Source organism: Budorcas taxicolor, chromosome 22 (genome assembly GCF_023091745.1).
Source record: "Budorcas taxicolor isolate Tak-1 chromosome 22, Takin1.1, whole genome shotgun sequence".
NCBI classification, from domain to species: Eukaryota; Metazoa; Chordata; class Mammalia; order Artiodactyla; family Bovidae; genus Budorcas; species Budorcas taxicolor.
Genome location: NC_068931.1, coordinates 21,542,796 through 21,568,410, shown reverse-complemented (window position 1 = coordinate 21,568,410; position 25,615 = coordinate 21,542,796). Strand labels below are relative to the sequence as shown.

General features: G+C 43.2%; 1 protein-coding gene across 1 annotated transcript in view; it reads left to right on the top strand.

Moving 5' to 3' along the window:
- Positions 1–25,307, top strand: part of MOCOS (molybdenum cofactor sulfurase) — a 56,536-nt gene extending 31,229 nt beyond the window's left edge. The window contains exons 10-15 of the mRNA XM_052660508.1: positions 7,403–7,481; positions 9,005–9,129; positions 14,691–14,796; positions 18,268–18,406; positions 21,376–21,480; positions 24,747–25,307. Of these exons, the coding sequence (XP_052516468.1) occupies positions 7,403–7,481; positions 9,005–9,129; positions 14,691–14,796; positions 18,268–18,406; positions 21,376–21,480; positions 24,747–24,884 (692 nt within the window). The 3' untranslated portion in view covers positions 24,885–25,307. The remainder of the gene's footprint in view (positions 1–7,402; positions 7,482–9,004; positions 9,130–14,690; positions 14,797–18,267; positions 18,407–21,375; positions 21,481–24,746) is intronic.
- The last annotated feature ends 308 nt before the right edge of the window (positions 25,308–25,615 follow it).

Below are 25,615 nucleotides of genomic sequence, written 5' to 3'. Positions count from 1 at the left end.
CAGTGTTGGACAGCATAAATGTGAATAAGATGCAATCTCAAAAACGACAGAATGATCTCTGTTCGTTTCCAAGGCAAACCATTCAATATGGTAATCCAAGTCTATGCCCCAACCAGTAACGCTGAAGAAGCTGAAGTTGAACAGTTCTATGAAGACCTACAAGACCTTCTAGAGCTAACACCCAAAAAAGATGTCCTTTTCATTCTAGGGGACTGGAATGCAAAATAGGAAGTCAAGAAACACCTGGAGTAACAGGCAAATTTGGCCTTGGAATGCGGAATGAAGCAGGGAAAAGGCTAATAGAGTTCTGCCAAGAGAAAACACTGGTCATAGCAAACACCCTCTTCCAACAACACAAGAGAAGACTCTGCACATGGACATCACCAGATGGTCAACACTGAAATCAGATTGATTATATTCTTTGAGCCAAAGATGGAGAAGCTCTATACAGTCAACAAAAACAAGACCAGGAGCTGACTGTGGCTCAGATCATGAGCTCCTTATTGCCAAATTCAGACTGAAATTGAAGAAAGTGGAGAAAACCACTAGACCATTCAGGTATGACCTAAATCAAATCCCTTATGACTATATAGTGGAAGTGAGAAATAGATTTAAGGGACTAGATCTGATAGAGTGCCTGATGAACTATGGGTGGAAGTTCATGACATTGTACAGGAGACAGGGATCAAGACCATCCCCAAGAAAAATAAATGCAAAAAAGAAAAATGGCTGTCTGAGGAGGACTTACAAATAGCTGTGAAAATAAAGGAAGCTAAAAGCAAAGGAGAAAAGGAAAGATATGCCCATTTGAATGTAGAATTCCAAAGAATAGCAAGGAGAGATAAGAAAGCCTTCCTCAGCGATCAATGCAAAGAAATAGAGGAAAACAATAGAAGGGGAAAGACTAGAGATGTCTTCAAGAAAACTAGAGATACCAAGGGAACATTTCATGCAAAGATGGGCTCGATAAAGGACAGAAATGGTATGAACCTAACAGAAGCAGAAGATATTAAGAAGAGGTGACAAGAATACACAGAAGAACTATACAAAAAAGATCTTCACGACCCAGATAATCACAATGGTGTGATCACTCACCTAGAGCCAGACATCCTGGAATGTGAAGTCAAGTGGGCCTTAGGGAGCATCACTATGAACAAAGCTAGTGCAGGTGATGGAATTCCAGTTGAGCTATTTCCAGTCCTGAAAGATGATGCTGTGAAAGTGCTATACTCAATATGCTAGCAAATTTGGATAAACTCAGCAGTGGCCACAGGACTGGAAAAGGTCAGTTTTCATTCCAATCCCAAAGAAAGGCAGTGCCAAAGAATGCTCCAACTACCGCACAGTTGCACTCATCTCACATACTAGTAAAGTAATGCTTAAAATTCTCCAAGCCAGGCTTCAGGAATACGTGAACCGTGAACTTCCAGATGTTCAAGCTGGTTTTAGAAAAGGCAGAGGAACCAGAGATCAAATTGCCAACATCCACTGGATCATGGAAAAAGCAGGAGAGTTCCAGAAAAACATCTATTTCTGCTTTATTGACTATGCCAAAGCCTTTGACTGTGTGAATCACAATAAACTGTGGAAAATTGTGAAAGAGATGGGAATACCAGACCACCTGATCTGCCTCTTGAGAAGTCTGTATGCAGGTCAGGAAGCAACGGTTAGAACTGGACATGGAACAACAGACTGGTTCCAAATAGAAAAGGAGTACGTCAAGGCTGTATATTGTCACCCTGCTTATTTAACTTCTATGCAGAGTACATCATGAGAAATGCTGGGCTGGAGGAAGCACAAGCTGGAATCAAGATTGCTGGGAGAAATATCAATAACCTCAGATATGCAGACGACACCACCCTTAGGGCAGAAAGTGAAGAGGAACTAAAGAGCCTCTTGATGAAAGTGAAAGAGGAGAGTGAAAAAATTGACTTAAAGCTCAACATTCAGAAAAAGATCATGGCATCCGGTCCCATCACTTCCTGGCAAATAGATGGGGAAACAGTGGAAACAGTGGCTGACTTTATTTTTCTGGGTTCCAAAATCACTGCAGATAGTGATTTCAGCCATGAAATTAAAAGACACTTACTCCTTGGAAGGAAAGTTATGACCAACCTAGACAGCATATTGAAAAGCAGAGACATTACTTTGTCAACAAAAGTCTGTCTAGTCAAGGCTATAGTTTTCCAGTAGTCACATACGGATGTGAGAGTTGGACTGCTGAGCGCTGAAGAATTGATGCTTTTGAACTGTTGTTGGAGAAGACTCTTGAGAGTCCCTTGGACTGCAAGGAAATCCATCCTAAAGGAGATCAGTCCTGGGTGCTCATTGGAAGGACTGATGTTGAAGCTGAAACTCCAGTACTTTGGCCACCTGATGTGAAGAGCTGACTCATTTGAAAAGACCTTGATGCTGGGAAAGATTGAGGGCAGGAGGAGAAGGGGCCAACAGAGGATGAGATGGTTGGATGGCATCACCAATTCAATGGACATGGTTTTGGTGAACTCTGGGACTTGGTGATGGACAGGGAGAGGCCTGGCATGCTGCGGATCATGGGGTTGCAAAGAGCTGGACACGACTGAGCGACTGAACTGAACTGAACACACTTACATCATCCAATTTTAACAAACTTAGCATTTGGCCACATTTGCTTCAATTTCTCCTCCTCGTCTCCATCCTCCTCCCCTCTCTCTCTCCTCTTATTACCCACCTTGTTTCTCCCTTCTGCACATCTCTTTCTCTGCCTCTGTAAGAAATAAAAACATTTCAGATATAGATGAAATTCCCTATGTGCTTCCCTGTGCTCTCACTCCTTCTTCTGCACTCCACCTACCATTTACAGAATATTCCAGTTTCCCCCCTAACTTATAGCTATACTTTTGTGATATATACCACTCCCATAGATTCAGTGATCATGTTTCTTGGCTGTCGGTGTTCCATTCTGCCTCAGTGGTTTATTTTTTCTTGAACCAATGAGCCAATGTCACTACTAGAACTATATACTGAATCTTAATAACTGCTAATCTACTTCTGCTTCATTGACTATGATAAATCACTAGATCCAACCAGTCCATTCTGAAGGAGATCAACCTTGGGATTTCTTTGGAAGGAATGATGCTTAAGCTGAAACTCCAGTACTTTGGCCACCTCATGCTAAGAGCTGACTCATTGGAAAAGACTCTGATGTTGGGAGGGATTGGGGGCAGGAGGAGAAGGGGACAGCAGAGGATGAGATGGCTGGATGGCATCACTGACTCGATGGACGCGAGTCTAAGTGAACTCCGGGAGTTGGTGATGCACAGGGAGGCCTGGTGTGCTGCGATTCATGGGGCCGCAAAGAGTCGGACACGACTAAGTGACTGAACTGAACTGAACTGAAAGCCTTTGATTGTGTGAATCAAAGCAAACTTTTGAAAATTTTTTTAAGAGATGGGAATACCAGACCACCTTACCTGCCTCCTGAGAAAACTGTATGCATATCAAGAAGCAACAGTTAGAACCAGACATGGAACAATAGACAGGTTCAAAACTGGGAAAGGAGTATGTCAAGGCTGTATTTTGTCAGTTTGCTTATTTAACATACATGCGCAGTACATCATGTGAAATGCCAGACTGGATGAAGCTCAAGCTGGAATCAAGATTGCCAGGAGAAATATCAATAACCTCGAATGTGCAGATGATACTACCCTAATGGCAGAAAGCAAAGAGGATCTAAAGAGCCTCTTGATGAAAGTGAAAGAGGAGAGTGAAAAAGCTGGCTTAAAATTCAACATTCAAAAAACTAAGATCATGGCATCTGGTCCCGTCACTTCATGGCAATCGATGAGAAAAAATGGAAACAATGACAAATTTTATTTTCTTGGGCTCCAAAATCACTGCAGATGGTGACTGCAGCCATGAAATTGCAAGATGCTTGCTCCTTGGAGGAAAAGCTATGACAAACCTAGATAGCATATTAAAAAACAGAAACATTACTTTGCTGACAAAGGGTCATATAGTTGAAGCTATGGTTTTTCTAGTAGTCATGTACAGATGTGAGAGTTGGACCACAAAGAAGGCTGAGTGCCCAAGAATTGATGCATGTGAACTGTGGTTTTGGAGAAGACTCTTGAGAGTCCCTTGGACAGCAAGGAGATCCAACCAGTCAATCCTAAAGGAAATCAGTTCAGAATATTCATTGGAAGGGCTGATGCTGAAGCTAAAGCTCCAATACTTTGGTGACCTGATGGGAAAAGCTGAATCATTGGAAAAGACCCTAATGCTGGGAAAGATTGAAGGCGGGAGGAGAAGGGGCTGACAGAGGATCTCCTGAGCAAGCTCCAGGAGATGGTAAAGGACAGGGAAGCCGGGCGTGCTGCAGTCCATGGGGTCACAAAGAGTCGGAAACGACTGAGTGACTGAACAATAATAACCGATAGGGCTTGTCCTTCTACCTCATGCCTCCAAATTGTCTTGGCCATTCTTGGCCTTTTGTTCTCTGTATGAATTTTTACACATGCACACAATTGAATAGTCACTCCCATAATCGAGATAGACAACAAGAAACAAAACCCCAGAAAACTCCTTCATGCTATCTCTTTTCGTCTCTCTTTTCCCCATCCTTAACACCTGGCAGTCAAAGCTCTATCTCTGTGGCCTTTTTTTTTTATATATACCTTTTAAAAAATTATCACTGTTAGTTTTTGTTTGAGGATGTTATATAAATGTAAACACACAATCTGTGAGCTTTTGATGTTGGCTTCTTTCACTCAGCATGATGCCTTTAAGTCCCATCTAAGTTATTGCACGAATCAGTAGTTTATTCTTTTTTTTTATTGTTGAGTAGCCTGGTAGGCTGCAGTCCATGGGGTCGCAGAGAACTGGACGCGACTGAGCGACTTTACTTTCACTTTTCACTTTCATGCATTGGAAAAGGAAATGGCAACCCACTCCAGTGTTCTTGCCTGGAGAATCCCAGGGACGGGGGAGCCTGGTCGGCTGCCGTCTCTGGGATTGCAGAGTCGGACACGACTGAAGCAACTTAGAAGCAGCAGCAGCATTATTCCATTGTATGGACCTACCAGAGTGTGGTATGTCCTCCTTTAATCTACTGAAGGGCATCTGAGTCATTTCTAATTCTGAGCAATTATGAATAGAGCTGCTTTTAATATTCATGTACAGATTTTTGGGTGCTCAGAAGTTTTCATTTCTTTAGAATAAATACTAAGAGTTGATTGCAGGGTCATATAGTAAGGGTAATTTACTTTTAAAAGAAACTTCCAGACCATTTTCTGGAATGTATTGTTTTCATTTCCACCAGTAATGTATGAGAGTTCTAGTTGCTCCGCATCCAGTCAGTTTTTGTCAGTGTTTTGTTTTATTTATTTTAATAGGTGTGTAATGGCATCCCATCATGATTTTAATTTGATTTCCCTACTGGCTAATGATGTTAAGCAACTTTTGATGTACTTACTTGCTTTCTGTATGTTCATTTTGACCCATCGATTACAGAAGTGTGTTAATTTCTATGTATTTGGAGACGTTCTTATTTTCATTCTGTTATTGATTTTAGTTTAATTCCATAAACTCTCCAAAAGAGAGTACTTACTTTGTAGATTTTAAATTCATTAAAATTTGTTAAGTTTTGGCTTATAACCAGGGATGTGATTTATTGTAATGAGTGTTCCATATACACTTGAGAAGAATGTATATTCTGTTGTTGGGTGGAGTGTTCTGTAGATGTCAGTTATATCCACTTTGTTGATCAGTATTGCTGTTTTTCTATATACCTGCTGAGTTTTTATGCACTTGCTACTAGTTCTGTTAATGACTGAAAAAAGAGTGTTGAAGTCTTCAACTGTAATTGTCAATTTGTCTGCTTTCTCCTTAGTTCTGTTAGTTTTTGCTTCACATAGTATGATTGACTTATTGGTGAATTGGTCCCTCTTTAAACCATGTTCCTCTTTATACATCATAATTTCCTTTGTTCCAAAGTTTGAAGTGTGAAATTCTTTGTTACAAATCCTACCATTGAGCTCTGATTCGGTTAGTGTTTGCATAGTATATCATTTTCCACCTTTTAATTTATTTCTTCTAGCCTGATCAATATTTATATAACATTCCACAAAATGTATTCATTTAAACTGTACCACTCAATTATTATTTTTCTTGTATATTTACAATCATCACCACAATAAACTTTAGAACACTTTGTCATCATCCTAAATGAGAAAGCCCATACCCACTAGCAGTCACTTCCTATTCCCAACCTCATCCCCAGTCCTGGCCACTACTAATCTACTTTCTGTATCTATGGATTTGCCCATTCTGGATGTTTCATGTAATTGGGATCACACAATATATGACTGACTTCTTTCGCTTAGCATAATGTTTCTAAGGATCATCATACTGTTGAACAATTAGGTATAGTTATTTTTTTATCCATTTATCAGTTGATGTATATTTAGATTGTTTCCACTTGTGGTTATTATGAATAATGCTGCTATGAACATTTGTGTGTAGATTTTTCAAAATTTACTTATTTTTAATTGAAGGATAATTGCTTTATAGTGTTGTATTGGTTTCTACCAAACATCAACATGAATCTGTATGGCTGGAGAGCACAGGCGGGCCACAGAGGAGGCGTCCACAGAGAAGGGCCACCACGAATTCTACTCAGGCGTCTTGGCTTCATGCCTTTCCCTGTATTTTTAATGACTCATGAAGGATGAGAAGGCATGCAGAGTGGCAGCATGCCTCAGCTGTTCCAGCCTTTGTCAACAATCTTACACTCTTCAGTGGCCCGGGATCAATTTCCTCTAGTTTCTTCCGCATATTTTATTCTAAGTTTATGTACATATGTTATTTGCTCCTTTGTATGTATAATGTGTATAAAAACTTTTTAGAGAAGAATCACTGCCCAACTCCACTGACATGGTAACAGTTTTTTGTTTTTTTTTTTAGCACTAATGATGACTGATTCAGGAATCCAATTTGATGCTGACTTTTAGGAGCTAGGAGAATTGACACTCTATGCTGACCTTTTTCCAGAGTGAGCCTTTATGCCGGCCTGTCTATTTCTAGAGGATCTAGGTAGCTTAGAGAGAATGACATCAGGATGTGGAGTCCTCCAGAGGGAGAGACATCTTTAAAGGGATTTTCAGCATCACAGGGACTATGGATGTGACTGCCCCAGTGCGGGGTCTCCCACGAGAAAGCTGCTCAGCCCACCTGCTGCTGCTGGTGCTGACAATGATGACGAGAATGTCTGTTATAAAGAGATTTCTAAGACCCAGCCACTTATTTGACTCAACCAATTGCCCGGCTCATTAATTCTTGTATATTTGAGAATAATGGACTTTAAAAACATATACTTGTTCTTTTTTGCATGATGATAAATTTGTCTCTAACCTTTGTTCATTAGGGATGGAGCCTATAGAGGTGCCTCTTGAGGAGAACAGTAAGCAAGTTCAGATTTGCCAAAGCAAAGTCTGTGCGGACAGGTGAGACTGTGGCAGGTGAAACTCTCAGGGAAGGGAAGAATGAAACCTCACTTTGTAGACATTCTCTCTGGTGCTTTGAAAGATGCACCTAAGTCCATTGTCATGATCTCAGGCACTCATGGTTCCCAGTATAAGAAGCCTGAGGTCACGCTATCCAAGAGGCTTTATTGACCAGAAAACGCCAGTCCTCTCAGATGCAGCTACATGAAACCAGGGATAAATAATTGCAGACTCAGACAGTACAGAATCTGCTTTGTAGTACAAGAGTTGTGAGCTCAATCTCTGGATCAGGAAGATCCCCTGGAGAAGGGAATGGCAACCCACTCCAGTATTCTTCCCTGGAAAATTCCATGGACAGAGGAGCCTGGTGGGCTACAGTCCATGGGGTCTCAAAGAGTCGGGCACGGTAGAGTGACTAACACTTTCACTTTCACTTCACTTTCACCCTGAAATGGCTGTATTTCTCTCCATGGAAGATTTGCTATAGTAACTTTCCGAAATATTCACCCAAATTCATTACTCTAATTGAAAATGTGCTTTGATGAGTGTTTAAATCTGCACAAGAACTGGCAAGAGGGTGCAGAGTGTGCTCACCCCATGGGCCTCCAGCACAGCCAGGGCCCACGATGCCCAATTGGGTAGAGCACCATCCTCGTACTATCACCTTCCCACCTTTCCTGAGCATGTACATAGCCCTTTGTCATCCCAGTGTGACCCAGAGGTGCCAACAGCTTGAGTCCAGGTTGGATGTGTGTAGCTTGTGTTTGACATATCCCTTCAGGACTGACTTGTTCGCAGTGCAGAAGGAAATGCTGTCTGATCAGCACTATGCGTATCATGATTTCCTGAGCACAAATGTGCCCACTGACTGCTTTATTGTGTTCACTAAAAGCCATTGGCATTTTATTTTTATTTTATTTTTTTATTAGTTTTTTATTTTTTTAATTTTAAAATCTTTAATTCTTACATGCGTTCCCAAACATGAACCCCCTTCCCACCTCCCTCCCCATAACATCTCTGTGGGTCATCCTCATGCACCAGCCCCAAGCATGCTGTATCCTGCGTCAGACATAGACTGGCGCCATTGGCATTTTAAAAGCCTTCTACTAGTATATGAATCACTAGTGAACTATGAAGTTAATAATTTTTGTGTTTGGGGGGTTTAATTGGTTGGGGTGTTAGATGGGCTGGGAACCATAAGATCGGGACCCACAATCAGAAAATTTTTCTTCCACATGTTTTCTGGTTGAGATTAGGTAAACGGAGAGGTAGAAAGAGACATTTCTAAAACTTAATTTGATCTGAAAACTTTGTGAAAAGCACAAATCTCAGGGCTTCCCATGCCTTGGAAATTTCTCTGCAGCTTCCTAAGCACACCTGTCACTTTAGGTGTCTATATTGCTGGGGACTTCATTATATTCTATTATGTTCTGTTATATTATACTATATAACATTTTGCTATTTCAGTTACTTAATGGAATACTACATAACGTTTACCATCCTTCCTTTTTCTTTTTTGTCAGGGTAAACACATATGATTGCGGAGAAAAAATTTCCAACTGGCTGTCAAAGTTTTTTGGCCGTCCCTATCATTTGATCAAACAAAGTTCAGACTTTCAAAGAAATGCAAAGAAGAAACATGGCAAAGGTATTACATTTTGGATTGCTTCTCGGGGAACAGGAACTTGGACTCATGCTTACAGACGTGAACATCAGTCCACAAAATGGGCTGACAGGGCAATCTGCTCATGAAGTGGGGGTGGTGGGCCTTTGGCAGCCAGGTGCCCAGGTGGCCCCGCAGGTCAGCAGGGCCCATGTGTGGTCTTCAGACTGACCCTGAGGAGACAGGTGGGCTTGCAGGCTCCGCTCAAGCTCTCTGCCTCAGTCCTGCATGTTTGGAAAAATGGGTTAGGTTTTTTTTTTTAAATAAAAACATTGGTAGCTTGCTATATCCTAAGAAAATCTGGATTTCTGTCCTGACACCAAGCGCTTGTGAGACCTTGGCAAATCCTTGAACCTCATGGTGTGGAAATTCTGCAGATCTCAATTACTTAGATTTAAGGGCTTTGACAGTTTTTCCTGCTGTAAGCTGTTGTGAGCATAAAACGAGACTTTAGAGAAGAAAGTACTTTGAGGTCACAGGACCGTGTGCGAAGAGTGAGCTTTCAGGTGTCTGTTCCAATGTCACCTCAGGAGACCCTTGCTGACTGCCCTCCTATGAACTAGAGCCCCCTCTTGAAACTCCCAGCTCATTCCCTGTTTTATTTTTCCCTGTGGCTTTTTTTTTTTTAATCTTTTGGTCATGCCACAGATCATGTGGGATCTTAGTTCCCTGACCAGAGACTGAGCCTTCACCCCTTGCACTGGCAGCGTGAAGTCTTAATCACTGGATCACAGGGAGGTCCCTCTGTGGCCCATTTCACATCCTATAAGGCAAACATTTTGCTCAGTTATCCTGTTTATGTCCTGCCTTCCCTCTGCTAGATCATAAACTCGGTGAGGGAAGGATTTTTCTCTGCTTTGTCCTCAGTGTTTAGAACAGACCTGATATATAGTAGTGGCTCAGTAAATACTAGATGACTAAATCAAAGGACTGGATAGTTGCTACATTCCTGATCTGGGCAGGAGTGACCTGGCTTAGTCACTAGCTCTCAGGGAGACTGGCTTGTAAGTCTACACCTGAAATGAGCCTTGGAGGGCTTCAGGGAAGAGGTGAGTTTGGAGCTACATTTTAACAGGAGAGTAGGACTATTCCAGGCAGAGAGCGGCAAGAAGATTGCTGAAGATTACTGGCAGGGCGTGGCATTTCATGGGCTCAGGGAAGGGTTTAGGAAGGTGGGATGTGGGTAGGGGGGTGATGGGGGTAGAGCTGGGGAGATGAGATGAATGTGCTGCTGAGTCAGAAGCACTGTCTTGTGGGTGGGAGACTCATTGAAGGATTCTATGCTGGGGAGTTTCATGATGCTGCTTGTATCAGAAAGACATCCCTGGTGAGGTGTGGAGGCTGCGATGGAGAGAGAGAAGAAGGAAGCAAAGAGGTCAGGCAGGCTCTGCCTGTCCTGATGGGAGATGGAACGTGGGCAGGTGAAGGGGGCAGCAGAGAGAATCTGTTGCCTGCTCGATACAAGGTCAGGGAGTGTCAGCCTGTGAACGTTATACTTCAAAGATGCCATTTATGGTGGTGTGGTCTCTGATGGTCTGGGTCTAGGTCTTTGAACACTTAAATTTTTTAAACTACACTGCCTCTTTACACTGTCACCTAAATTTTTTAAAAGTAGTTTAAGAAGTTGCAAAGGATGCGATTTCCAGCATATTGCATATATACAGGCTTACCTTGGAAATATTGTGGGTTCAGTTTCCAACCACCACAAAAGCAAGTCCCACATTTTTTTGGCTTTCCAGTGCATATAAAAATTATGGTTACACTCTACCATAATCTATTAAGTATGTAATAGCATTAAGTGTAAAAATCAGTGTGTGTGTGTTAGTCGCTCAGTCGTGTCCAACTCTTTGCGACCCCACGGACTGTAGCCCACCAGGCTTCTCTGTCCATGGAATTCTGCAGGCAAGAATGCTGGAGTGGATTGCCATTCCCTTCTCCAGAGGAGCTTCCCAACCCAGGAATTGAACCCTGGTCTCCTGCATGGCAGGCAGACTCTTTACTGTTTGAGCTACAGGGAAGTCTACCAATCAGTGTACATACCTTAATTAAGAATACTTTAGCCTTCAGCAAGTCATAGTAACATCAAAGATCACATAACCTAGGAACATGGATCATATAACATAGTAACATCACAGATCCCCATAACGAATATCATAATGAAAAAGATTGAAACATTGCAAGAACCACCAAAACGCAGCACAGAGACATGACGTGAGCAAATGCTGTTGGTGCTGTTGGGAGAGCAGTGCAGTGGACTTGCTTCATGCAGGGTTGCACACACCTTCAGTTTACAAAAAGTATAATGCCTGCGAGGTACCTGTGAGGTTCGATTAAGGTGGAATTCGATAAAATGAAGTTCATGTGTGCTGTGAGCTAAGCTGCTTCAGTCGTGTCCGACTCTTTGCAGCCCCATAGACTGTAGGCCGCCAGGCTCGTCTGTCTGTGGGATTCTCCAGGCGAGAATATTGGAGTGGGTTGCCATGTCCTCCTCCGGAGGATCTTCCAGACCCAGGGATCGAACCTATGTCTCTGAAGTCTGCTGCATTGGGAGGCGGGTTCTTTACCCTAGTGCCACCCGGGAAGCGCAAAACAAAGTATACTTGTAGGCACTAAAATGAAAACTCATATTTTGCCCTTCTAAATATAAGCCAGTGGCATCCCATTATCATAATAATTTGATTCTTATGAGTATTCATTAAAAAATATGTATATGAACAAACTGTTTTGCCCCACCTCGAGGCATGCAGGATCTTAGTTCCACAACTAGGGAGCAAACCCATACCCCCAGCAGTGGAAGTGTGGATTCTTAACCACTGGATCAGCAGGGAAATCCTCAAAAAATATTTTTAATGTACAGAAATTGCCTTTCTTTCCTTTTCCTTCTTCAATTTGGATTGCTATTCCACTTCCTTGATGGAATTTTATCTTAGTGTTATATATTTTATGCTTGAAAAATCTTTCCTTGATCACCCTATCATATTTACCTTAAACTAAAATTATATATGAATTGAAATACATAAAATTTTAAAAAGTTTTCTGTGATCGTAGTGTCTCAGTGTTAGGACATTTTTTTCTGGGTTGAGTTCTAATCATGATTTTTAATAATTTTTTAAAAATCAACACAGTTGATCAAAGCAATAAAAACTATATTATAAAATTTGAAAAATAGCTATTAAACATAAAGAGAAAAAATAGTGGAAAATGAATCTCTTAATGAGATGACTGGCTGCCCGTGATTAATTCCCATGTCCATGAACAGCTATCATCTATGATCAGAATAGCTGGTGCTGGGCGTTGGTTCTCTTCTGAAGAGTCTCATTCAAGTCAATAAAGAGTTGGGGATGACGGAGTTTGGTTAGCGGGCTGTCACTCAAACCTTTCTTCTGAGGCACAGGGATCTAACATCAGGATGGCTTTAATGATCTGTCACTTGACAGCTTAATTAGTTCCGGCAGTTTTGTGGTTAGCAAAGAATTGGAAGTCATTTGACCTACAGGAGAATCATCATTCACCCATACTTAAGGGACTTTTATTTTCTTAGCACAGACTCCAGGGCTGTGAATGGGGCTTTTGTTTTTCACCAGGAGATTTTTAGCCTGAGGGCCAATGTGCCACAGGAAAGGTGCGGTCTTTCCCAGTGAAGGGTGATAAGGGCCTTTTGTGGGCACCTTGCTGCTCTGATGAGCTGTTCTAGCGAAGAAGCCATGGAAGTAGAGAACCTGTAAGCGATTCTCGTGGCACTATCCATTCTTAGGTATTCTGGCATCCACAGGCCTGAATCTGAAACAGCTCTCTGGGTTTTGGTCCAGGCAACCCTTTCATATCAACATCTATAACGACAGCTGTGGCACGCCCGACTAGTGGCTGATCAAAGCGGTGACAGGTTGAGGCAGTTCTGCATGACTTTGATATTTTCTTCCACTCCTTTTTTAATGAAAAAAATTTCTGTAGTTTAAAAACTTGTCTTATTTATATGTATCTAAGGTCAATATTGGGCTTTCCTAGTGGTTCAGTGGTAAAGAATCCACCTGCCAATGCAGTGAACGCGGGTTTGATCCCCGGTCCAGGAGGGTCTCCTGGAGAATGAGATGGCAACCCACTTGAGTATTCTTTCCTGGAAAATCCCAGGGACAGAGGAGCCTGGTAGGCTATAGTCCTTGGGGTCACAAAGAGTTGGATGCAACTTAGTGACTGAACAACAACAGAGTCAATATTACAAGCTTTGCCGAGGGCAAAACCCAGCTTTTCCTTAACTAGATTCCCTGACTAGATTCAGATCTTCCTGGGCCCAGGATCCGCATCAAGGTCCTTCTTCTTTCTTGGGGAAGAGCCCCCCTACTTCCCCACAGCTCCATCTCTTCTCAAAATGTTACCTTCAAGTCTCTTTTGCTGGAACAATTTAACGTCAGCATTTTATTATTTTTTTCTAGATTAGTAACAGAATCTTCTAGGAGCTAATTTTCTTCCTGTTTGAATTATGCTTAGAACATTTTTATTATTCCCACAGGCACCAATTTTTCCCTTGTAGAAATAATCTGTATTATTTAAAAATGCAAGTCGATAGAAGCACAATTCATTTGCATTCCAAGAAAGCAACTCTTCTTTTAAAATTTGATTTAAATTTTTGAATTTAGTATTATTGACATACAACATTATATTAGTTGCAGATGTATGCCATAATAATTTGATATTTGTATGTATTGCAAAGTGATCATACAAGACTAGGTAATATCAGTCACCACACATAATTACATTTTTTTCTCTTTTGATGACAACTTTTAAGATTTACTCTCCTAGCAGCTTTCAAATAGGCAATACAGTTTTATTAATTATAATTGCCACAGTATACCAGAGAAGGCAATGGCACCCCACTCCAGTACTCTTGCCCGGAAAATCCCATGGACGGAGGAGCCTGGTGGGCTGCAGTCCATAGCATCGCTGGAAGTCAGACATGACTGAGTGACTTCATTTTCACTTTTCACTTTCATGCATTGGAGAAGGAAATGGCAACTCACTCCAGCACTCTTGCCTGGAGAATCCCAGGGACGCGGGAGCCTGGTGGGCTGCCGTCTATGGGGTCATACAGAGTCGGACACGACTGAAGTGACTTAGCAGCAGCAGCAGCAGCAGCAGCCACAGTATACATTACCCTTCCAAGACTTATATATTTTGTACTTGGATGTTTGTACCTTTTGATCCCCTTCACCCATATCACCCATCCCACCCCCTGCCTTTGGCAACCACCAATCTGCTCTATGAGTTTGTTTTGTTTGCTCATTTTTTGGTGTTTTTCGTTTGTTTGTTTTAGATTCCACCTATAAGAGAGATCATACAGAACTTATCTTTCTCTGTCTGACTTATCTCGTTTAGCGTAATGCCCTCAAGGTCTTTCCATGTTATTGCAAATGGCAAGATTTCATTTTGAATGGCTGCATAATATCCCGTTGTGCATGTACACCACAGTTTCCTCATCTATTTACCCATCAGTGGACACTTAGCTTGCTTCTCTGTCCAGCAGCCCTTTTAAACACTCCATCCTTTTTTAGATCAGTCTGCTCATACGACAGCCGCCCTTTCTCTGGTGAATGAGGCACAATATCTGCTGATAAACAGATCCAGTATTTTGGAACTTCAGCAGCAATTAAGCACAAGGTAAGATTCCTTTACTATTTGCTATTCACCTTGGGAAAGAATGCCTGCAATGCAGGAGACCCAGATTTGATCCCTGGGTTGGGAAGATGCCCTGGAGAAGGGAATGGCTCTACCCACTCCAGTATTCTTGCCTGGAGAATTCCATGTACAGAGAAGCCTGGCAGGCTACAGTCCATAAGGTCACAAAGAGCTGGACGTGACTGAGTGACTAACACTTTGGGAATAGCAAACAGGTGTAACCACTTGCCTCTGGAAGTGAGCCAGTCACCTGCCTGGGGAGAAAAATTCTGAGAATCTTGAGTCCAGACCCTTCATTGAGAAACCAAGGTCCAGAGAAGTCACAAAACTTTTTAGGCCAGTTTACCTTAATCTTTTAGAGGGTTCTTTATCTTCCAGTGTCCTTCTTGATGCCCTCAACATGCTTAGTGGAGAATACCAACTCTCATTGTGTGATCATTTCAGTTCTTAACACTTGCTTTAATGGAATTGTCAGCAAGTTGACACATCTGTTTTGCCACCCCCCCACTGTTCCCTGGCCCCTTGGAGCCTTGCCCTCCTTCCACAGTTATTTTGAGTGAAAATAGCAGTCGTGCTTCTCAAGTTATAACTGCAGATGTCATCTGTATCGTCAGACAGAAACAGCGCCCTTGCCCCCTCACTCCCACCCGGAGATCTCCCAAGGACTCTGGAAAGGTCAGCTCCAGAAAGGGGCTTGGGTGCTTCAAGCCCCCTCATTGGTTTTTAGAGGAAATTGAAATCCCAAGGTAATCAGATCATTGGGACAAAAAAAAGCTATTATGTAAGCTATTATGTAAGAGACAGGCGGCTCATTCGTCCACACCTGTCTGTGTCCTGAGCCAGGCTCCTGTGACTACCACGTGCCATGTGGTCCTTGGCACCTGTGTGCACACACACAAGCGTGTACCTATGTAGCTTAATAAGAACAACAGAGGTGGACTTTTGTAGTAATTCCTGTTTATGTGTGTGCTCAGTCACTCAGTTGTGTCCGACTCTTTGCAACCCCTATGGACTATAGCCCACCAGGCTCCTATGTCTGTGGAATTTTTCAGGCAAGAATACTGGAGTGGGTTGCTATTTCCTCCTCCGGGGGATCTTCCTGACCCAGGGATCAAACCTGCGTCTCTTGTGACTCCTGCATTGGCAGGTGGATTCTTTACCACTGCGTCACGAGGGCTTCCCAATTCCTATTTATTGTCATCGGCAAAAACAGACAATGGTGTTCCCTTGCTGAGGTCCATCCTGCCCTGTTTGGGGGCAGAAACGTGATGCATGGTCCCTGGATGTTCACTGAGTTTTCCCAGCACTGAGGGACCCTCTTTCTTAGGTGCCCGGAGCCCTGGAGGGATCAGGTTTGTGGTTTTTTGGAAATTTTGGTGTGGAAGAAGAGGTGGCTTGATGCAGCTCTGGTTCCATCAGCTGGTTTAGTGAAAAGCTGACAAGTGGTAGGGGGTAGGAAGGACAGGTGATCAAAGATAAGAGAAACAGCCTGTGATTAATACGTGGTGAGCATCCCTGGTTCTATTTTCAAATTATGCTCTTGTATACATACTGATGCTGATAGCTTTTAGACATAAAACTTTCCCTTTCATAAAGCACAGGGGAGGGCTTATCACCTGGAGGGTAAATCCAGAATCAAAGGATATCAGGACCAGGACTTGCTAACCCTCTCCTGTCCCACAGGGACCCTGCGATTGTCACTGGTCCTGGGAATTGCACATAGTCCAAAGCTGGACTTGGTTATTGTGGTCCCTGGCTTCTTCTGGCTGTCCACTCTTTGGAGGGGATTGGGATACAGACACAGACCCCTTTCTCTCCCCCAGAGCCTTTCAGTTCTATCTCCAGGGAAGGCTCCAGTATGCTCAAAGATTTCCCCCGAAACTTAAAAGTTTTTTTATTAATGTGCAATGAAGGGCAAAAATCGTAAGTACATAGTTCGGTGAATGTTTACAGATGTCTGTATACCCATGGAGCCACCGCCTCGATCGAGCAGTGAACATTTCTAGTGCCCCAGGCCCCTTCCTCACGCCCCGTCTCAGTCAACCCTGTGGACATCCCTAGTATGGCTTCTTTCACTAGAACAGGGGTCCCCAACCTCCGGGGTCTAATGCCTGATGATCTGAGGTGGAGCTGATTTAATAATAATAGAAATAAAGCGCGTGATAAATGTAATGCCCTTGAATCATCCCAAACCCCCCCACCAACCCTCATCCAGGAAAAAATTGTCTTCCATGCAGCCAGTCCCTGGTGCCAAAAGGGTTGAACTCAACTTAAGGGCTTATACTGTGTGCTTGTCTGCTGAAGTTTTCAGATGCCTTTTCAGTGCTTTTTTACCTTAGGGGATGGGATGCATGGAGGTACAGGTAGCCTTTTCATGGTACCTCTGGAGAAGGGAAAAGCTACCCACTCCGGTATTCTGGCCTGGAGAATTCCATGGACTGTATAGTCCATGGGGTCGCAAAGAGTCGGACACAATTGAGGGACCTTCATTCATTCATTCGTAGTAGTAAACAAAAATTTTAAACAGGAAAATTACATAAATAATATACACCTAGTTAAAACTGCAAACAGGATGGAAGTTAGGAAATAAAGTTTTTTAATTGAGGTCCAGTTGACAGGCAACATTATATTAGTTTCAGGTGTACCACACGATCCCATATTTGTATATAGTGAGAAATGGTCACAATAATTCTAGTTAACATCTGTCACCACACATAGCTGTAAAAAATTTTTTCTTGTGATGAGTACTTTTAAATTTTATTCTCTTAGCACTTTTTAAATATGCAATACAGTATTTTTTTAGACAATGCACTATTATTAACTATAGTTGCCATACTGTACATTACACCCACATGACTTGTTTATAACTGGAAGTTTGCACCTTTCGACCCCCTTCACCCATTCTACCCACCTCTCACCTCTGGTAACCAGCAACCTGTTCTCCGTAGAAAATACATATTAAAACCTCCCGTGTATATACTCTATCCAGCTTTATGATGGTCTAATATCCAAAAATATCCAAAAAGAGTGTGAGCTCTTGGTACTTTTTAGGTCCTTGGTAATTAAGCCTGTTGACATTCTTTAAATGCCCTGTCCTGACTCACCTTGTAGAACTGGTATTTTCTCACAAGTTTATCCACTTGACCCCTCCCTGTTCACTGGGTTTACCAAAGTTCTTCATCACGTCAGCAAGGACTGACTCACTTATTGCACTGCCTCTTGTGAGCTTCTTCATTGGAGGTGGGACCATATTCTAAGGGAGATCCTGGAGGTCTGACCACAGCGGTGTGTCTTTTAGCCTTGCCCTCATGATAAAAGCTTCTTCTGATCATCTAAGCCTCAGGCCACAGTACAGCTGATGAACTCAGGCATTGAATGGCAGGAATGTTGACTTAGTACAATAGTGCAATTATCCATGCCTCCCCTTTTCTCTTTCTGGTGTGTCTTACACAGTCGTGAGAATGGCAAAGAAGAATTATTCCCAATGAACAATCTCATCTCACGTTTCCGTGCCAATATTATTACCAATGGAACAAGGGCTTTTGAAGAAGAGAAATGGGATGAAATTTCAGTTGGTTCCTTGCGTTTCCAGGTAAGTTCCGAGAAGTCCTATTATCTTTCCTTAAGGGTTGTCAGTGGGGATTGACCTCAACCTGTGGCTGGGATAGTAGCCGGTAGAAGGGAATCCCACCCTTGGGGTTGACTCTTACCCACAAAACCTCAGCAGGGGAGTATGTGACATCTGCATCCTGGGCCACCCTTTGGAATGATCCATCCGTCCTTCCTTCAAGGGGGTGCCAGTTTCACATGAGGAAGAGAGAATGTACAGGTGATGGAGGTACAGACCTCGTCGCTATGTCTAGACTAGCTATGTCTAGGAATGCTTGTGTCAGTGAGAACTTCCTCCTCTTGAAACTTGCTGTCTGGAGCTCCGGGAGGACGTCCAGATGCTTCATGGTCCTTCAGCACCCAGGGCGGCTGTACTTCTCCTCCCGCTCTTGCTTCTGGCCTCACTGGAAGCTGGAGAGGAGCTTTCAGTCAAAGGATGAGGCACCAAGTTGTCCTGCCTCCCCAGGCTTTGGGGTCCCCAAACACAAAGTCTTCAGCTGACATCTACATTCCTCATGAGAGTGGATAAGGCCCCCGAGCCCCGAGCCCCATGGCTGCTCCCATCTCCCTGAGGTCGGCACCCCCTCCTCCTCTGCCTGTCCTGCGGACCTTCTCTCCATCCCCTCAACGAGCCAAGATGCCTGCCTCAGCACCTTGCCCTTGCTGTCCCCTCTGCCTGGCGCACTTCTGCAGCTCCTTCAGGTCTAGCTCAGATGTTACCTCCTTGGGAAGGCTGTTCCTGACCCACCGCGGGATCATGCTCCGCACAGTGTCCGCTTATTTCCCCAGAGTGTAGGAGAGTGGGGCCAAGTCTATTTATTCCCCACCGTCTAGGGCCTAGAACAGTCCTGACCCAGAGTCAGTGTGCCACGGTTGCTGACAAAATGAATGGCCGGGACAGCCAAGGAAGAGCTGGGGCCAGAGGACGGGTCCTCTGCGCAGAGCAGCTCTAACTTCCGGGAAAGCAGGAAGCAGTAAGTTAATCTCTAATGGCAGGTTTCAGAGTTCTGCAGGCGGTGTGTGTGCTGTGTGTGCTCAGTTGCTCAGTCGTGTCTGACTCTCTGCGACCCTGTAGACCAGCCTGCCAGGCTCCTCTGTCCATGGGATTCTCCAGGCAAGAATACTGGAGTGGGTTGCCATGCCCTCCTCCAGGGGATCGTCCCAACCCAGGGATGGAACCCGGGTCCTTATGTCTCCTGCATTGGCAGGTGGGTGCTTTACCACCAGCGCCACCTGGGAAGCCCAGCAGGTGCGATAAACCGCGTGGCACACACACACAGACACACCCACACGAACGCCCCAAAGAGCTTTCCTGTCCGTTTACCTCTCCAAACTTCCTCTTACGCTGGAAGCTGCTCCCCCTTGAAAAAGCCATCTCTTTTCTCTCCCGCAGGCCTCTCTCTGCGCCAGCCTTCCTGCCGTCCCCCTCATCCCTCCATCCTGACTTCCTCCTCTTCATTTTCTATTGCTGTGTCCTTGCCATGCTGTAAAAGCACCCTCTCTGACATATCCTGCCTGGGCCAGGGTAAACACTCAATACATGATAGATGGAGAGAGAGGGAGAAAGAAAGGAAGAGAAGAAGGAAAAGGAAAGAGAAAGAACTACAACTAGGCTAGGATCGCTGTCAGAAACTTACCTTGTAACAGGTAAGCTGTAAGATACATGGGGACATGCGTATAAGAAACACTTTAAAAAACCTCTCTCAGATGCTTTGCTTTCGTTAGGTCATGATACTTAATAAACATCAATTAATGAAAGTCAAAATATACATGCCCTTTGACCCAATAAATTTACTTGTAGAAGTATATCCCACAAAAAATACTCTTACAAATAGGTGAAGATATACTACAAAATTACTAAGTGCAATACTTTGTAAATATAAAAATTGGAAAATATCCTAAATATCCATAAGAGGGAGGTTGAATAAATTAGGTTACATCCATACAATGTTGTCCTATGCAGGTGTTAAAAAATATAAGCTATAGTTAATACTGTGTCTTTCAAAAAGTAAATGCTAAATGAGGAACCTGGGATTAATGGATACACACTGACATAGATAAAAGAGATAACCAGGACCTACTGGATAGCACAGGGAACTATACTCAGTATCTTATAAACTGTAATGGGTTATTTTATTTCAGATGACTTTGCTGTATACCTGAAATGTCATAAATCAACTATACTTCAATTATAACAAATTTTTAAAGTAAATGCTTAGGAGATGTTTGTGGGTGGTAATACTCAGTGCAGAAGCAGTTGCAATGCAAAAAGATCCAGCACATCTCTTTTGGAAAGCAGTTTCTCACTGGGTATCATCAAGTCATAAGAGCTTTATACGTATTGACTTTATAACCTCATTTTGAGAGATTTAGCCTAAAAGATTCAAACATGAGAGAGTTGTGTGAATTAACATGTTTATGGCAATATTATTGATCAAGCAAAGCATGAAAAACCATTCACTTGGCGTCAAAGGAGAAGAGCTGAGTGCATCCATGCACAGGAATGCCAGGCCTTGGTGCAAACTGCAGTGTTTCACAGGGGCACCTCTGGTTGCGTGAGCTACTTGCCCAAGTCTCAAGTGGTCTGTGGCCATCAAAGCAGCACAGGGTGTGTGGCTGGCCATCTCCTCCCAGTATGTCCTGCAATCAGTGCTTTGCTCCCTGGAGGAAGCCCCACACCCCCTGATAACCACCTGCGAGTCACAACCACTCTTTACTTTTTCTACAAAACCCTGCTGCAGGGGTCTTTCAGCTGGCAAACAAGTGTGGGTGATTCCCTAGCGGGCATTGGGAAGAGGCGGCACTCTTGGCTCCTTGCAGTTGGAGCGTTTCTCTCTGAGTCTGAAATTGGCTGCTTACAACCATTCCTCTAGGACCCAGATTCCTCCCTGCAGAGTGGGACAGTTGGGTCAGTTTCATGACAACACTGTCTTTTCCCTTCTCACCGCCCAGGTTTTGGGACCTTGTCACAGATGTCAGATGATTTGCATTGATCAGCAAACTGGACAACGAAATCAAGATGTTTTCCAAAAGCTTTCTGAGAGGCGAGAGAGAAAGGTAAGCATAATTGCTAAATACGACACCCCATCTTAAGATCCTGATGCGTTGTCTACACTGAAACTAATCCTTAATAATGCTGAGTAATTTTTAGAAGTGGGAGAACATTCTAAGGCTCATAGGCTACCACCAAGGTTCAGACTTTGTCTATGACATGATCTTACCTTTCTTTTCTATTCATTTCCTCACTTTTTAAAAACATTGCGTTTTTAATTGGAGGATAATTGCTTTATAATGTTGTGTTGGTCTCTGCCGTACAACAGCATGAATCAGTCATAAGTATACATACGTTCTCTCCCTCAGGAATCTCCTTTCCACCCTCCACCCCATACCACCCCTCTAGGTCTCACTTTTTAAAAATTACATATATTTTTTATGCTTTCAAATCTTATTGAAGAGATAAGGAGTATAGATAAGAAATACTTTTAAAAAAAGGAAAAGAAACGGACTTACCTGGTGGTCCTGGTTAAGACCCTGCACTTCCACTGCAAAGGGCACTGGTTCGATTCCTGGTCACGCTACTAAGATCCTGCATGCCGTGTGGTGTGGCCAAGGCAGTGAGGGACAGGGGGCAGGAAAGAAATAGTAACTAAAGTAGTTCTGTCATCTTATTTTCTTTGCCACAGAAATCTCATGAAGAAAACAATGCGTTAGAGTGAACAGGATAGCTGCACAGAAAGATTCAATAGATTTCACTATAATAAGTTTGTAAGTCATATTCTTGAGGCTAAAATGACTAAGTGTTATTGTTGTGGAATTCAGATGATAGAAGCTGACTTTCTAACAGATTATTCACTAGGAAGACTCATTTAGTTCCGGGCTCGCACTTTCTGTCAGGACTTTCTGTTTGCAAAGTATTCCAGGAAGCCAAGTAAGCAGTCAGGCTGCATGGAGCAATTCTTGAAAATTAACAGAAATAAGGCAAGTGTTTCCTGTCTTTCCAGTAACAGCCTGGCAAGTTAAGTGATGGTAAAATGTCTGCATTGTCCCTTGTGTTTTTCCAAAGCCAGTTTTTGTTTCACATACATTGATCGACAAAACTTTCCTTTCAGATGTGGACAGGTGTGGTCTGCAGAGCTGTTGCACTTGAGTGTTAGCACCGGTGTGTCTCTCTGCACAGGTGCAACCACCCATGTCAACTGCGGGCATGGGGACCTTGAGTCTGCCCCACACAGGTTGTTAGGAGAGGGGATGGGTGGGCACAAATGCTTAGACATGGAAATGGTATTTCTCAGTGTCACGATAATTCTTGTGCGCAAGTCTTTTATTCTCTCAAATTTTGGAATAAATTTAGATTTATAGAAAAATTGCAAAGAAAGTACAGAGAACTCCCATGTACTCCTCACCGACATGTACACAAATACTAAGGAGTTGATTTGGTTCCAGTCCCTAGCCTGGGGCCTGGTGGTGGCCAACTGCTATAATCCCAGGAATGAGCAGACCTAGGAGCACGTCTCATATTCCAAAGGGTTGCTCACTCTTTGCAGCAAATCTACTGGCTCACTCACATTGATGGCAAACCTTGAGTAACTCACACAGCTCTTCATTTTGGACCTTCCATCTTTATTCCGGAGAATTTGGAGAACTTAGTGCATATCAGTTCAGTTCAGTCGCTCAGTCGTGTCTGACTCTTTGTGACCCCATGAATCGCAGCACGCCAGGGCTCCCTGTCCATCACCAACTCCCGGAGTTCACTCAGACTCATGTCCATCAAGTCAGTGATGCCATCCAGCCATCTCATCCTTGGTCGTCCCCTTCTCCTCCTGCCTGCAATCCCACCCAGCATCAGAGTCTTTGCCAATGAGTCAACTCTTCACATGAGGTGGCCAAAGTACTGGAGTTTCAGCTTTAGCATCATTCCTTCCAAAGAAATCCCAGGGCTGATCTCCTTCAGAATGGACTGGTTGGATCTCCTTGCAGTCCAAGGGACTCTCAAGAGTCTTCTCCAACACCACAGTTCAAAAGCATCAATTCTTCGGTGCTCAGCTTTCTTCACAGTCCAACTCTCACATCCATACATGACCACTGGGAAAACCATAGCCTTGACTAGACGGATCTTTGTTGGCAAACTAATGCCTGTGCTTTTGAATATGCTGTCTAGGTTGGTCATAACTTTTCTTCCAAGGAGTAAGCGTCTTTTATTTTCATGGCTGCAGTCACCATCTGCAGTGATTTTGGAGCCCAGAAAATAAAGTCTGACATTGTTTCCACTGTTTCCTCATCTATTTCCCATGAAGTGATGGGACCAGATGCCATAATCTTAGTTTTCTGAATGTTGAGCTTTAAGTCAACTTTTTCACTCTCCTCTTTCACTTTCATCAAGAGGCTCTTTAGTTCCTCTTCACTTTCTGCCATAAGGGTGGTGTCATCTGCATATCTGAGGTTATTGATATTTCTCCTGGCAATCTTGATTCCAGCTTGTGCTTCTTCCAGTCCAGCGTTTCTCATGCTGTACTCTGCATAGAAGTTAAATAAGCAGGGTGACAATATACAGCCTTGACGTACTCCTTTTCCTATTTGGAACCAGTCTGTTGTTCCATGTCCAGTTTTAACTGTTGCATATCATACGTTCTGACTAGTGCATATCACACATTCTTATAGGAAACGCAGAGTTTTGCCCATATTTTCACAAAATGGCTTTTGCATCAGGGAATAGAGCAGAAATCAACCTGACAGTGGGTCAGAAGCCCAGAGCAGGAGAAAGCCCTCCTGTGGGAAACTCAGGGAATACAGGAAGGAAGAAAGAGGAAAGGTCCAGCAATAAAAAGGTGTGGAAGACTATTAAGAAAAAACTCTTTGGAATGAGAATCTGTGGTGTCATGGACTATTAGGATTCTCCCTGTTTTGTTTTTTAATTTTATTTGTTTTATTTTCGGCTACGCTGGGTCTTTGTTGCTGCACGTGGGGGCTGCTCTCTAGTGCGGTACACAGGCTTCTCCTTGCAGGGCCTTCCCTTGTTGCAGAGTATGGGCTCAGTAGTTGTGACGCGTGGGCTTAGTTGCCCGGCAGCACCTGGAAGCCTCCTGGACCGGGGATGGGACCCATGTCCCCTGCGCTGGCAGGTGGATTCTTTACCACTGGACCACCAGGGAAGTCCAGGATTCTCCCTGTTTCTCGCTACTTCTACTACATGACGGACAGGACATATCAAGTCTCAGGACCTGTCTTTAAAGACCTGATTTAATTTTAGTGGAATGTTATCATTTGCAAAATTATTTTAACTGCTAAAATAACCTGTCTTGTTGTTGTTGCTGTTTTGTTCACAGGTGAAATTTGGAGTGTACCTGATGCATACATCTTTGGATTTATCTTCTCCATGTTACCTCTCCGTAGGATCTCAGGTGCTCCCTCTGCTGAAAGAAAACATAGAACACCATGATATACCTGCTACCGAGAAATCTTAGGATGCTATCTCCTAAATTTTTTTCAGAATATTAAAGTTTCTCTTTTACCCTCTTCATTCTTTTTTTCTTCCAGTTTTATGGAGATATAATTGACACACAGCACTGTGTAAGTTTAAGATGTACAGCACAATGATTTGACTTACATACATCCTGAAATGATTACCACATACGTTCAGTGTGTGTGTGTTTAGTTACTCAGTCATATCCGATTCTTTGTGACCCCATGGACCATAGCCTTCCAGGCTCCTCTGTCCATGGATTCTCCAGGCAAGAATACTGGAGTGGGTTGCCTTTCCTTCTCCAGGGGATCTTCCCAACCTAGAGATTCGAACCTGGGTCTCTTGCGCATTGGCAGGCCAGCTCTTTACCACCGCGCCACCTAGGAAGCCCCAAGTTCAGTGCACCGTCTTATGTAGATGTATTGGGCTGGCCAAAAGTTTTGTTCATTTTTTCCATAAGATGGCACTAGTAGAGCTTAGTTGTCTAGCTTCATTTGAAACAATTTTATTACATTAAAATACTGTGACTGCTGTCATATCAGCATGCATTAAAAAAATCAAAATTAGTGAATTTTTGTATTGCTATTTTAATATTAAAGATGAAGAAAAGCAACATTCTTGGCATAATATGCTGTATTATTTCAAGAAAGGTAAAAATGCAACTGAAATGCAGAAAAAGATGTGTGCAGTGTGTGGGGAAGGTGCTGTGATGGATGGAATGTGTGAAAAGCG